The sequence below is a fragment of the Struthio camelus genome, chromosome 14, assembly GCF_040807025.1.
Source record: "Struthio camelus isolate bStrCam1 chromosome 14, bStrCam1.hap1, whole genome shotgun sequence".
Classification (NCBI taxonomy): domain Eukaryota; kingdom Metazoa; phylum Chordata; class Aves; order Struthioniformes; family Struthionidae; genus Struthio; species Struthio camelus.
Genome location: NC_090955.1, coordinates 6,934,990 through 6,947,462, shown reverse-complemented (window position 1 = coordinate 6,947,462; position 12,473 = coordinate 6,934,990). Strand labels below are relative to the sequence as shown.

Genomic DNA, 12,473 nt, shown 5'->3' with positions numbered 1-12,473 from the left:
AGATGCTTCCACTCTTCTGGTCATGATGATGCTCAGATGTCGAGTTCATACAACATTAAGGGCTAAGCGCTTCAGCAATCCTTGGCTAGACAGACAGGATTTCCTTCTGTCTGCTTTGTAATAGCCAAGCTTCCCCAGCTAGCTACCAATTTCGTCATTCATGTGGCAGACAACAGAGGAAGTTCATAACCCAGTCTTCACCCTAGTTGGAGCTAGCTACCACGGGTACAGCGCACACCACCAGCATCCAGTGAACAAGCCACCAACTCCTAATTATAGCTGTAGGCATCACCCTGACCAAAGCCAGAGCAAAGTCATGAGACACCAGGATGGCTACAGAGCTATTCAGACCTGGGGTCCGCAATGCAGCACACTCAGACCCTGCAGCAGACCCAGACACACCCCCATTTTGCTGTCTGCCCTTTCATATCATCCCCAACTGCACAATATTTGTGTCCTTGTGTTCTGACTGCAAGTTTGGCTAGGCAGGAAAAGGCACGTTTGCTTGTAGAGTCCAGCCCATCATCTCCAAGCCCAACCTACACCTTCGAGAGCCCAGTACAGCAGACACCTTGCCCATGCCCAGCCCCAGCAACTGCTGGAAGTCAGCTAAGCCTCCGATAACCCTTCCTCCCCAAACCTAAGCACGGAGGGAGTTGAACAAGTCTCTAGCTTTCAGAGCAGTCGCTAGGACAGTGAACTGGAAGATGTCCAAGAAAGGGAGAAGGCACTGGAATAAAGACAGCCAGGCTTCTGGCCTCCTCCCTCCCTCCCTCCCTCATCACAAGGAGCTTTTACCATCTGGCCTCCGCAAGCCCATGCCCAGCCCTGCTGCCCTCTACCCACTTGCCTGCAGGGCCACCCACCAGGTCCTCAGGCAGCCGGTCTGGGGTGACAGCCAGCACTGGCACTCAGGGAAGGTCCCAGGGTCCAGCCTCACTCCTCCTCTGCTGCTCTCGGCCCCAGGGCAGCTCAGGCTTCCTCACGCCGGTGTCAGAGCGACCGAGCAGTACTGCCTTCCCGTAGCAGGGAGAAGAGCCACCGAAGGGTTGCGTCCACTCCCATAGGTAGGAAGAGACAATTTGCGCAAGTGAAGGGCAAGAACGATCAAGAGCATCGTGAAGCCAGATTTTGTTTTTTACTAGTCCCGCTTGGCAGCCGGGCTCAGTCCTCTCCATCAGAGCCTGCTCCCACACACCACTGCCAGATTAAGTAGGTTTGGTGAGGTGACAAGACACAGCAAGTTCAACAGCATTCAATACTGAACCAGTTTAATCAGATATTGGGTTTGCACCGTTCTTTTCAGTATCACAAGTTCTGCATTTTCTAATAAATACAAAGCACTCTCTTTCGAGTTGTACAGAACGCTGGTCCTGGAGAAAACAAAAAAGAGGGAAGAGAACAAGACACTCAGATACAGACAGGTCAGGTCCACCACTCTAGACAGTGGTTTGCACGTAAAGAAAACACCTCGTCCCACCCCACATACCCCACACGCGGTAACATCGAGTTTACAGAGGAAAGGGCCATCCCAGCGGGTCCCGTGCCGCCCCAGCGGGACTGCGGCCGGATGCCGTGCCCCCGCCAAGGTCAGCCCCGTTGGTGGGTACCGCAGAGCGACCGACAAGACGCTTCTACTTCCCCATGAGCACTACGCTAACACACACACGGCTTCCACAGTCTACAACGGAGGGGAAAACCCCTTCATAAAACCGGTTGACAAGCATCCAGACTCATCTACTCTAGGTAATAATAAAGTCAGAGCCAGAGTAAGTTACTTCATCCACAAGATTAACAGCTGATTCAATAGGTTGAACACATGCTATTTACAGCACATAAATAGTTGCTCATTTTACTTGTTTTAAAAATGAAAAAACAAAACAAACAAACAACATCAGGAAAGTCTACTGCCCGATTGCCTAGACACTGCTGCATGCACACGACTGTCAGCCTCCAGGGAGCAGCGAGGAAAGCTGGTCTCTGCATCAGTTATGCCAGGTGTCACAGGGACAGCCGGCTCCTGTGCTCATACATTACCCAGGAGCCTTTTAATAAATACCATACTAGCTAAATATTGTTTTTTAAATACAAACTCTAGGGCTTTTTAAAAAGAAATATTAATCCATAAAGGGTTACAGTTAACAGATATCATCAGCACTTTATTTTTTTTTTTTTTCAGAACCAGAAATAGTGTTGAACAACAACAAGGAAGGGAAAAAGAAAAAAGAGACATTGCAAGTCATTTTCAGAAGTGCAATTAGGGTACAACGTAGCTCTCTGTAATATTAAAAGGATCTGCAACCAGGAGCTGCTCCGTGACGGGAGGAAGAGCAGAGCCACAGCAGAAGATGGCAGCTCCCGCTCCCAGCGGGTGCCTGACCTTGCAACGCTCTCCGAGGGGATCCGTCGCTGCACCCGCCACCCACCCCGCCAGCGGGACCCACGGCTGCGGGGCCGCAGAGCCCGCTGGCACCCACCGAGCAGGAGGGGCGTCGGAAGGTGACTTTGCAGGGAGGTACCCCAAAATAAAAGCAACCTCGAAACCAAAAGATCGGAGCTCCTTTACAGTAGGCGATGCACTAGCTTTACCAGGAACAAAACCAAGACCAACAGTCACTTCTCGTCGGATGAGAAACTTCTCCCTTTTCACATTACTCAGCCCCCTGCCCTCCGCACCGCAGCGCGGCCAGGACGGCATCGCCGGGGCTGTGCGGCGGCAAGTCCCATCGCTGCACCAGGGCCGGCTCGGGGGTCCCCGGGGCCGGCGGCAGGGAGGGGCGGCCGAGGGGGCCCGTGGCCGGCCCCACGGCAGCACCGCCGCTGCCAGCGGCTCCGACCGTCCGGCTTGAGGGACGCCACCGGCGGCCAAAACCGCTTCTTCCAGGGGGACGAGGAGCCCGGGGGAGGGCGGGAGACGCAAGCGGGGCCTGGTCTCAGCCACACTCCCCTCGGCTCCCCGCCGCGGCCTGGGGGCTGGCAGCCGGGGGGCGGCAGGGGGACCCCCGGCCCCACACGCGGTGGGCTGGGGAGAATACAGCGCTCACTTCTTGGAGCTCTGCGTCTTCTTGGGCAGCAGCACGGCCTGGATGTTGGGCAGCACGCCGCCCTGCGCGATGGTCACGCCGCCCAGCAGCTTGTTGAGCTCCTCGTCGTTGCGGATGGCGAGCTGCAGGTGCCGCGGGATGATGCGCGTCTTCTTGTTGTCGCGGGCCGCGTTGCCCGCCAGCTCCAGGATCTCGGCCGACAGGTACTCCAGCACGGCCGCCAGGTACACCGGCGCCCCGGCGCCCACCCGCTCCGCGTAGTTACCCTTGCGCAGCAGCCGGTGCACCCGGCCTACCGGGAACTGCAGCCCGGCCCGCGACGAGCGCGACTTGGCCTTAGCCCGCGCCTTGCCGCCGGACTTCCCGCGGCCCGACATGGCCGGCAGGCAGCGGGCACTCGCCGCCTAGCAGAGCCCAGCGCAGCCGGTCCCCGCCGCCTGCGGGGAGAGACACAACGCCGTTACACCGCGGCGGGCTGGATCGGATCGGATCGGATCGGATCGGATCGGATCGGGCCGCCCCCTCCCTCGTCGCTCCCCGCCCGCCCGCCCGCGCCGCCCTTACCGCTGCCGCCGCCGCTCCGCCCTGCGCGCCGCCCGCCGCCGCACTGCCACCGCCGCCGCCGCCGCGCCGCGGATATCGCTGCCCGCCCCGCCGCCCGCCGCTCCCCATTGGCCGAGGCCGCGGCCAGCGCGGCGCCTATTGGCCGCCGCCCCGATCCCTAATTTGCATAGGGCTCGCAGCGCCCCTGCTCCGCCGCCACCGCCCAGCGGGGCGCGGCCGCCGCCTCGGCCCGACCCGACCCGACCCGGCCCGGCCCGGCCCGCTCTCCCCTCCGCTCCGCTCCGCTCCCCGCGCTGGCAGCCGAGACGGGGAGGCCGCGGGGACCCTCGACGGGCACCGCGGCCTCCCCGAGCGCCTCCTCCGCAGAGAGCCCTGCCTGGGCCCTCGCACGGACCGGCGCGGCGCCCGCTGACCGTCTCGACTTGCCCGTAACCCATCATCTCCCCCCATCCCCAGCCGTTCGCCTGCCTCTTGGTTTTTACCCACCCAGAGCATCTCGCCTGTCCCCCCCCCCCCCACACCAAAAAAAAAAGCCCTGGCACAGAGACGCCCCCACGCTCCAGCCTGCCCGGCCCAGGCGCCAGCAGAATTTGCAGGAAGGCGAAAGTCGCGCGTTAGCCCCGACTTTGGAGCAGGTCGCCTTAGGTGACCGTGGGCGTTTCGTGAACGCAGGGAGTTAATACGCACCCTGGAGCCGTACGTCGCCCCCCGCCCGAGGGAGGGTTTTGCCCCCCCCCAGATACAGAAATGGGCTCCGCGCTCCCTTCCCGGAGATGGGCCCCGGCTCGGGCCGTCCCGCTGCTCCCCCGGGGCAGCGCCTTCGAGGGAAACCCTGAAACAAGGCTCCGGGGAAGAGTTTCCGCCGGCAAATGGAAACTCTTCCGAAACCTCATCCTGCTGCTTGCTGGCTTCCCTCTCAGCAGGCTGGAGAGAAAACAGCGACTGTGATGGTGAAACAGATGCGACAGGGCTGCGGGGGGAAACGGGGACGCAGACAAACACACGGGCGCCGCGTAATCAACCAGTTAATCCAATTTTATCGTTTCGAATACAAATTAAATTCTGTTTTCCAGCCAGGGTCCCAACTTGTAAGGCTTTTGGTCTCTAGCATCTGGTTCTGTTTAGAGCCCCTGACCCCCAAATCAAAGCCCCTGTACTGTCCTGGCCCTGGCCCTGGCCCTGTGGTTATCTGGGCTTTAATGAATGACCTCGCTGAACAGGGCGGGCTGCATCCCTCTACAGATCAAGACAATCCTCTCTGAGTCTTCAAATCCTATTAACAAAATGATTGCACAAACAATGTGACCAAGACAAGTTCTCCCACCCCGTTGCCCGACGGGAAACCCAAGCAAGGTCCAGTCACCCCAGAGAGTTTTTAACCCATTCCCCAAGTCCGGCCAGCGCCTGGGGCTGGGATTTGGCCTCAGAGGAACCGCACAGGGAGGAACCTACGGTAAAAAGCATCCAGTTTCTTGGCTCAAACACACACGGCTTTGCAGCGGAGGCGCGGAGGAGACAGCACGCTGTCCCATCAAGCCCTGCTCAGGGCAGGGTTAAACACCGTCTCCCAGCCAGCACCACCCTGCAGCTGCAGCAAGGACCCGAGGAGCTGGAGGAGACGAGCAAAACCCTCGCCGAGGAACATCCATAAAGAGATGGGGGGACAGGCAGGCTGGACACGAGCAGTTCAGAGCAGAGCTCACGTGGACCGTTTCCTTCTCTAGCCCCATCCACACCCTCTCTTCTCTAAATGAGGAAGCTCCCTGGGCTCTGGCTAGCAAATTGCTCTTCTTCCTGCCCATGCACCGCCTTGAGATCTCCCCGTTCAGGACCCATGAGAGCATGCTGCAACGTTGCAGCAAAGCAGCATGGCAGAACTTCCCGGCCTGGGGTTTCTCCTTAGTATTTACGACATGTTCCTCCACGCTGCAAAAGTCTTTTAGGGGCCAGAGCATCAGAAAGAAATTTGTACAGAATCAATATGGAATTAAATGGAAATGAGATATCAGATTAATACCAAAAAAAAAAAAAAAGAAAGAAAAAAAACAGAGATGCGGGCTGTGAAATACTTGAAATATTGTCAGAAGCTGCTCCTCCCTCAACAGGCTGAGATGCTTCTGAAGGTTTGATCTCGCGGCGTGAGCAGACGAGCAGGGAGCGAGGCCAGCATGTTATATCCACTCCCATCAGCACAAGACACAGCCAAAATCTTTAAAGACGAACGCTAACCTCTAACAGAGCACTAATAACAGAGACAACAACCTAGGGCATCAGATCAATACCTGAGAGGCTTAGAGAATCTCAGCGCCAGACTGCAAAGCTTCCTAAAAAACCGCCCCTCGTTCTGTTGGGCAATTCAGGAGAGAAGCGGCCGGCCAGCCATCCCACGCGGTGCCTAAGCCTTGCGTTTCTTTGCAGCCGGCTCTCCCTCCTTCCCCAGCCACCGCTGCAGGACACCTGAGCTGGTTTTCTTGGGCGAAGGGCTATGGATGAACTGACTCGTCCACCTGGGCAACTCATTTTCTTCTTTCTTGGGAGAGCCCTCCTGGGAGCTTTTTAACCAGCCCAGCATCACTTTGCTGCTTGCTTTGACCTGCTGGAGAGACAAACGACAGCAGGAGAAAAGTCAGAAGCGGAGCGAGAGCGGGGCAGGACACGCGCACGCGGCTCCGGACTCGGAGAGCTGGTCGAGAGCGGGAGGCGAGCGCTGTAGCAAGGGCCCCGACTGCAGCCAGACACGTTTGCAGGAGGTTCCCAGGGCTGCTGTGAACGGGCTCGTTCCAAGCTTCATTTGACATGGAATTTGCCTCATTTGGCACAGAAATCCTGGCACAGGATAACGGTTTATTTCTGGAAGCGCAGGGAAGGGACTCCGTTAGGGGCCTTGGCACTGCAGCATCAAATACACGCACGCACCGAGGAGGACGCCGGCTGCCTGCAGCCCCTTCCGGAGCGGGACAGCGCCGTCCTCTGCTCAGAAACGTCACCGTGCCCCGGTGCTCGTCCGCAGGGGCCGGCCGAGCTCGGCCCAGCTCTTACCTCGACTCCCAGCTCAATGGGTGCCATGCACTCCGGTGTGTTGTTGCGCACGCTGTTCACGATGGTGGATACCGGGTGGAAAACGATGTTCTCCGTGGGCTGGATGAGTTTAACCGCTTCCTGGGTTGGCACTTCAGCAAAGTCCAACCACTTCCTGATGGCTTCTTCCCCATCCAGGATGGCCGGCATCCTAGGCACGCAGAGGGGTCAAAACGTGCGGCGCGCCCAGGCCACCACCAGCCCCGGCGAACACCAGTGCGAGCGGGGAGCACGAGCAAGCCAGCAGCGTGGCTGAACGCACGCTGCGTTTCAGAAGCCACAGGGGAAAAACTGAAGCGCCGGGCTGCTCTGCCGCGAGGCGGATCTCGCGCGCGGTTCGCCAAGGTGGCCGCTTTGCTGCGGGAGGCAAAGGGGTCGACGGGCAGGTCCTGGCCAGGCTGAGAGTAATCCAACTCCTACTGCTACCCGCCAGCGCACAAAGGTGGTCATGTACGGAAAGGGCACGAGCCAGGGACCTGAAACCAGCTGGTAACGCTCTAACATTTCTAAGGGCATCGGGGGGAAGAAGGGCTCCCAGGCCGCGTTACCACGTTGGCGCCAAGGGGCCGTCTGCGATCCGTCCACGTGGAGGGGGGCAGGTTTCCTCCCTCGTGCTCCCCACCGCTCCGCGGCCCCCTGCCCTGCGCTCTCGCTTGCCTGTGATGAATGAAGCTCACGTCCTTGGAGGCATCCACGGTGATGATGGTGTAAGTGTACAGCACGTCCCCGCCGGCCGGCGGCTCCCAGCCGTCGAAAATCCCAGCCATGGTGAGTAACCGCCAGCCCTTCCATTCCTTGTCTCCCTCCTCTCCCTCGGCCTGGAAGAGAGGGACCCGCGGACCGTCGGCCCTCCCGTTCCTACGCCGAGCCAACCACCGGGCAGCCCGAGCACGGCGGTCTCGCCAAAGCCGCCGCAGGTCAGTCGCTGCCATCTCGCTTGTGATCTGAACGAGCGCTCGGGCTCTCCGCGCGGGAGCGTTACAGGGAACCTCATCTTCCCACGCGCGTGCGTGCCAGCACCCTCCATCCCCGCGGCGCGTCACGCCTGCTGGCTCCCCGGAAGGCCAAGAGGAAGCGAAACGGGCAGGCAAATCCCCCGTGTAACACATCAGCCGCCCATGCAAATGTCAGGAGCGCGGGGAGCAGCAAGCGTGACGGGTGGCGACACCGCGGGACCATCCCCAGCCAGGGGAGTTCAGAGCGAGGACCCGCGGCTGCAGAGGGATGACGGGGGGGAGGCAGAGCCCTCCTGTTCGGGAAGGCAACGGGAAACGGGTGCGTTTCTCTTTAGCGGATTTAGCGGCAGCGCCAGGCCAGAGCCCTCAGTGCAGAAATCACGTCAGAGCGCTCGTCCTGCAGCGGGGCAAGGCTCGCGCCTCTGCGCTGCAGGGCTGTCATGGTCTGGAGGAGATCTGAGCAAAGCCGCCTGCAAAGGTGCTTCCCACCGGCACAAGTGCCAGTTTTGTCCCCTCCACGTTCCTGTGCGTGACCCCCAAAGACAAGCACAGTTGGAGGGAGCGAGACTTTTCCTTATAGAGACCTGCTGCAACTCTTAAATGCTCCTAGGCCGCTTAGAGGGAGAAGGGGGCTGACAGCTCAGCGCCAAGCCTTCGCGCACCGTCAGCGAGCCAGTACCGTTTCGGTCGTCGTCGTCGTCTGGGGGAAGTAAATGAAATACGGCTGCTTCCCGCCGTTGTGCTGCTGCCACTCGTAGAAGCCATCTGCCAGGACCACGCAGCGCTTGCCCTTGAGGAGAGGACCCTTGGGGAGAGAAAACACAAGCACGTCACGGACAAGAGCCCTGGGCAGCCCAGGACGGGGAGGCGATGGCTCGGAGAGGCAGGCAAGACATGCGCGGGTCGGACCATTAGCACCCTGATGCCCAAGTCCCAGACCTCCTGGGCCCTCCCAGGACTCCCGTAAGCTGCCCCGAGCACAAACACCATCACCCAGCGCGCTTCCCGAACAAGAGCTTCATCACGGACAATCAGTCGCTGAGCCCGTGGCTTTTCCTTAACAAGCAGAGACTTCCTTCTCCAGACGCCTCTGAGTTCAAACGCGTCAGCACACGAGAGCGGAGCTGCAGCGATGGATGCTCTCTGCAACCCCTTCCACTTACAGCGGTGGGAGGCAGGGCCTCAGTCCATGCCTCGCGCCCCAGATAAATCCCAAGTACCCAGCAACTAATACCCACAAAACCATATGGCAAGGGTCTCTCACAGAAGAGAGGGGCACAATAATCCTCAGTGCACTTGCTGCCCTAACCCAAGAGCCAGTGCTCTCCTTACAGATCTGCGCTCCCCCCTGCCCGGATGGCTGCACTCCCGCTTTCCAGGAGCGGAGGCCCGGCTGGGGCTCCCTATGCCGCACGCTGTGCTGTCGCTAACTTCATTTAGCGGGTGAGCTTTGATCCTTTTGGAGTGGTGCTTTGCTCCCAAAGCTTTCCATGGAGCCACGCAACTTGCACTTTCTGCGCCCTGACCAGTGCTTGAACCAAAGAGCAAAGGGCTGAGCTGTCAAGTGAAGCTTGGGAAAAGTCTTCACCTTTTGAATTCTTATATTTCAATGGAACTAGACAGCTCAGTGGTAAAAGGAGTCATTTAGGAAGGCTCATCCCCCGTGAAGCAGCAGGCAAACAGGAGCCAGCACTACCTAGGGAGATGCTTTAGACCTAGTCTTGGCTCTCCCGGCGCCGACAACACCGCGAACGCTTGCCGACCGCCAGCTCTCTTCAAACGGGACACAAAGAGAGCGGTAACTCACCTTGTAGGAGGATTTCGTCAGCATGGTATCGCTGCGGCAGTTGGAGGTATTAAACGGCATTTTGGAGGGGTCGTCCTTTTTGAACCAGGAGGGAACCAGGCCCCACCGCATGGTCGTGAGCACCCGCTCGGAGGAGTCAGCGCCCTTTCAAACACGACAGAAAAGCACCTCGCGTCAGAGCACGTGGGAGCGGGAAGCAGAGCCCCTTAATCACAACAGCCCTCTTTTTCCTTTACGACGTCGCGGAGAGCACGAGCTGCCGCCGCCGCCGGCGAGGCTTGCTGATGGCTGCAGAAGCTGCTTCTCCCACTGCCAGGGGAGAAAGCAGGCTCGTTTCTCTGCAGAGAGCTGAACGGCGCCTTACACCTTTGCCAGGCACTTTCCTTGCCAAACCTGCCACTTCCCTTCTGCAGGGAGCTCCGAACGGTCCTCAGAGCACAGAGGTATGACAGCCACTCACAAGCGATGCAAAAATAGCCGCTAATTATAATCCTTTGCATATTCTTAACGGCTTTCCTGCAAGAATTAATCTTCAGCAGAGAACGCTTTGCAGGAATAAATAAATACAACGGTCTCGGTGAGGTTCACCCTACGAGTACAGCTGCGTTGTATCTACAGCGAGTAACAAGCGCCCAGTTTTTCCGCGATGGGAAGAGCCTCCCAACCTGATCTAGCTCCTCTCTGGCTAACGAATACTCGTATCGGGGTGGCGTTCAGGTCCGTAAAACTTTCCCGTTTAAAGAGCTCCTCTCAGATAGCGCAAATCTCACCACCTTGTTGATAACGTGATTTCTGCCCACCCAATTCACTTTCACTCTTTGCGCTTCCCTCGCGCTTTGCATATTGTCTCAGTTCGGACAATGGAAACGGCTCAGCGGGTTTCACTTCTCCCCCAGCTCGCTCTCGCTTTCTACCTGCCGTCGCCAGCCCCGTGGGGGCGAGCAAATTACGGGACTACGTAGAAACAAATCTATTTGCCCGAGTCCTGTAAAGTCTTTTGGACCCTCCCATAGATCAGGGCAGGTGAAGACGGGGGGGCTTCAAACTGTGCCTGTGTCCCAACAGCTGAACAGAGACTGCCGGCTGGCCAGATGTTGGCCTGCCGGCCGCGCTGGGCTGCAAGCATCGCGCTCTTCTGCTCTGTGATCTCAGCAGCGGCAGCGGAGGAGACGCGGCATCGCGAAAGGCAGGAAAGCAAAGAGCCAAGGATGCTCTACAGAAAGCGATACTTGCAATTTCCTCCTACGGAGCCCCGGCTCAACCTAAGCTGCTCTCCAGTCTGCAAGTCTGGACTCTTTTCAGCAAGAAGGTCGCTCCTGACGCGTCAGCAGTTCAGGCTCCTTTTCCGGCGGCAGCAGGCGCCACCTGACAGCACGCGGCGAGGGACGCCGGCGAGGACCTGCAGCTGCCGAACCGCGAGCGCCGCAGACCCCCGGGAAACCCTCTCGCCGCTCCTCCCTAGCGCTCCGGCGCGGCCCAACCGCCCTCCCGACCGCGCCGCTGGCCCGTAACCGCTCCGCGACGCCGCGGCCCGCCGCAAAGCGCCGGCTGAGGACGAGGCGAGCCGGAGCGGCGCGTCTCGACCCAGCGCTCTCCGCTTCGCACCGCCGAGCCCCGAGGAGCGGCGGCTGCTCCGGCGGAAGCCGAACGAGGGGCGCGAGCAGCCTTACAGCCCGCGCGGGTCGTCTGGGCAAGAGTTGGCGACGCTTAAATTAATAAGTGGGATAACGGTCACCGCAGGTGTAAGTGATGTTTTTTGAAGCTCCGAAGACGAGATTTTTCTCTGCTCTCCCCCGCCAAGGGCGGCCTGGATGTTCTCAGCAGCGCCAAGGAACGAGTTCTCGCGGACGGGGAATAAAACCTGCGGAGCCGTTTTACCCGCTTCGGGAAGGACTTTTATCAGGGTTCATGGCTTGCGCCCAGACTGTCGCGCAGGACGCAACGCCGCGCAGGAGCTGCGGGCTCGCTCCTCCAGCCAGCTCGGGAACGCGGGCAAACGCGACCGAGGCGGGACAGCTCAGCCAGCAGAGGAAACCCAGTCGCTGCTGCACCCGCGGAGCGAGCGGAAGCGCCACGAGCTTTTCAAACCCAGGCGCGCAGCACCCGCCCCCTCGCTGCGCGGGTTTTACCCAGCCGGGAACCCGCTTCCCCGCGCCTGCGGCCGGCCCGCGTTTTAATTTAACCCCCCTTCGGTCCCCCCCCCCCCCCCCCCGCCGCGGCCCTTTACCTTCTCGAAGTGCCTGCGGGAGAGCAGCACGGGGCCGTCGCTCTGCGGGCCCCGGTTGTAGGAAGGCCGGTAGCCCTCGGCGCGGATCCACTCGGGCCGCCGCCTGCGGCCGCGCGAGTCGCGGTAGGCGCAGGCTCGGCGCAGGTTGTCGGCTCCCAGCGAGCACGCGGTGCGCCCGCACATGGGGCCCGGCCGTGCGCGGCGCCAGCGCCTGCCTCCCCCCGGGCACGGACGCGCAGGCCTCTCGCCCAGCGGCTTTGGCCCGAGCTCGCTTGCTGCTTTTTCTTTTTTTTTTTTTTTTTTGTTTAATTTATTTGAAAATCACTCCCCCGCCCCTACGTCGTTCCGCCCAGCCCGACGGCCGGGAACGCCCCCTGCGCAGCGCGGCGGCTGCGAAGCGGCCGGGCGCTGCCCGGGGCGGGCAGGAGGAGGAGGAGGAGGAGGAGGTGGTGGCGGGGTGTTCCCCCCCCCCCCCCGATCCGCCCCCCCCAGCCGCAGCGGGGGGGGGGGTTGTCCGTCCCCCCCCCCGCCTTAGCGCGCAGCAGCGCCCCCGCCGCGCCGGAAGCGGGACGCGCCCACGGGGGGGGGAGCTGCGGGCTCGCTCCGGAGCGCAGCAGCCCCAGGGCAGAGAAGAGCGACGCTGTTTTATTTGTATCTTGTCACGACAGAGAAAGGAGAGGGAGCTGCTGCAATAGGCCGGTATCGCATCTCCGACGACCACCGGCCGCCGCGCTAGACACGCTTCACCCCAGGGCTGGGGGAAAGGGATGGGTGGATCTGGCAGCCTGGAGTATGAA

General features: G+C 60.4%; 2 protein-coding genes across 2 annotated transcripts; both read right to left on the bottom strand.

Moving 5' to 3' along the window:
- Positions 1-1,254: 1,254 nt before the first annotated feature.
- Positions 1,255-3,665, bottom strand: LOC138060961 (histone H2A type 2-B). The gene is made up of 2 exons (XM_068907178.1): positions 3,609-3,665; positions 1,255-3,481 (listed from the first exon to the last, which is right to left on the bottom strand). The coding sequence occupies exon 2, from the start codon at positions 3,419-3,421 to the stop codon at positions 3,041-3,043; it is 381 nt and encodes a 126-aa protein (XP_068763279.1). The 5' UTR covers positions 3,422-3,481; positions 3,609-3,665; the 3' UTR covers positions 1,255-3,040.
- A 957-nt stretch (positions 3,666-4,622) lies between these two features.
- Positions 4,623-12,172, bottom strand: HMCES (5-hydroxymethylcytosine binding, ES cell specific). The gene is made up of 6 exons (XM_068907086.1): positions 11,677-12,172; positions 9,450-9,593; positions 8,322-8,447; positions 7,344-7,504; positions 6,648-6,837; positions 4,623-6,204 (listed from the first exon to the last, which is right to left on the bottom strand). The coding sequence occupies exons 1-6, from the start codon at positions 11,857-11,859 to the stop codon at positions 6,004-6,006; spliced, it is 1,005 nt and encodes a 334-aa protein (XP_068763187.1). The 5' UTR covers positions 11,860-12,172; the 3' UTR covers positions 4,623-6,003.
- Positions 12,173-12,473: the final 301 nt, after the last annotated feature.

Bases quoted from the DNA above. Each gene is read 5' to 3' on its own strand.
- LOC138060961 (XM_068907178.1), bottom strand. From the start codon at position 3,421: ATGTCGGGCCGCGGGAAGTCCGGCGGCAAGGCGCGGGCTAAGGCCAAG.
- HMCES (XM_068907086.1), bottom strand. From the start codon at position 11,859: ATGTGCGGGCGCACCGCGTGCTCGCTGGGAGCCGACAACCTGCGCCGA. The intron at 8,448-9,449 runs GTGAGTTACCGC...TCTCTCCCCAAG, and splicing joins TGACGAAATCCTCCTACAAG to GGTCCTCTCCTCAAGGGCAA. The intron at 7,505-8,321 runs GTACTGGCTCGC...CCTCTCTTCCAG, and splicing joins CGACGACGACGACCGAAACG to GCCGAGGGAGAGGAGGGAGA.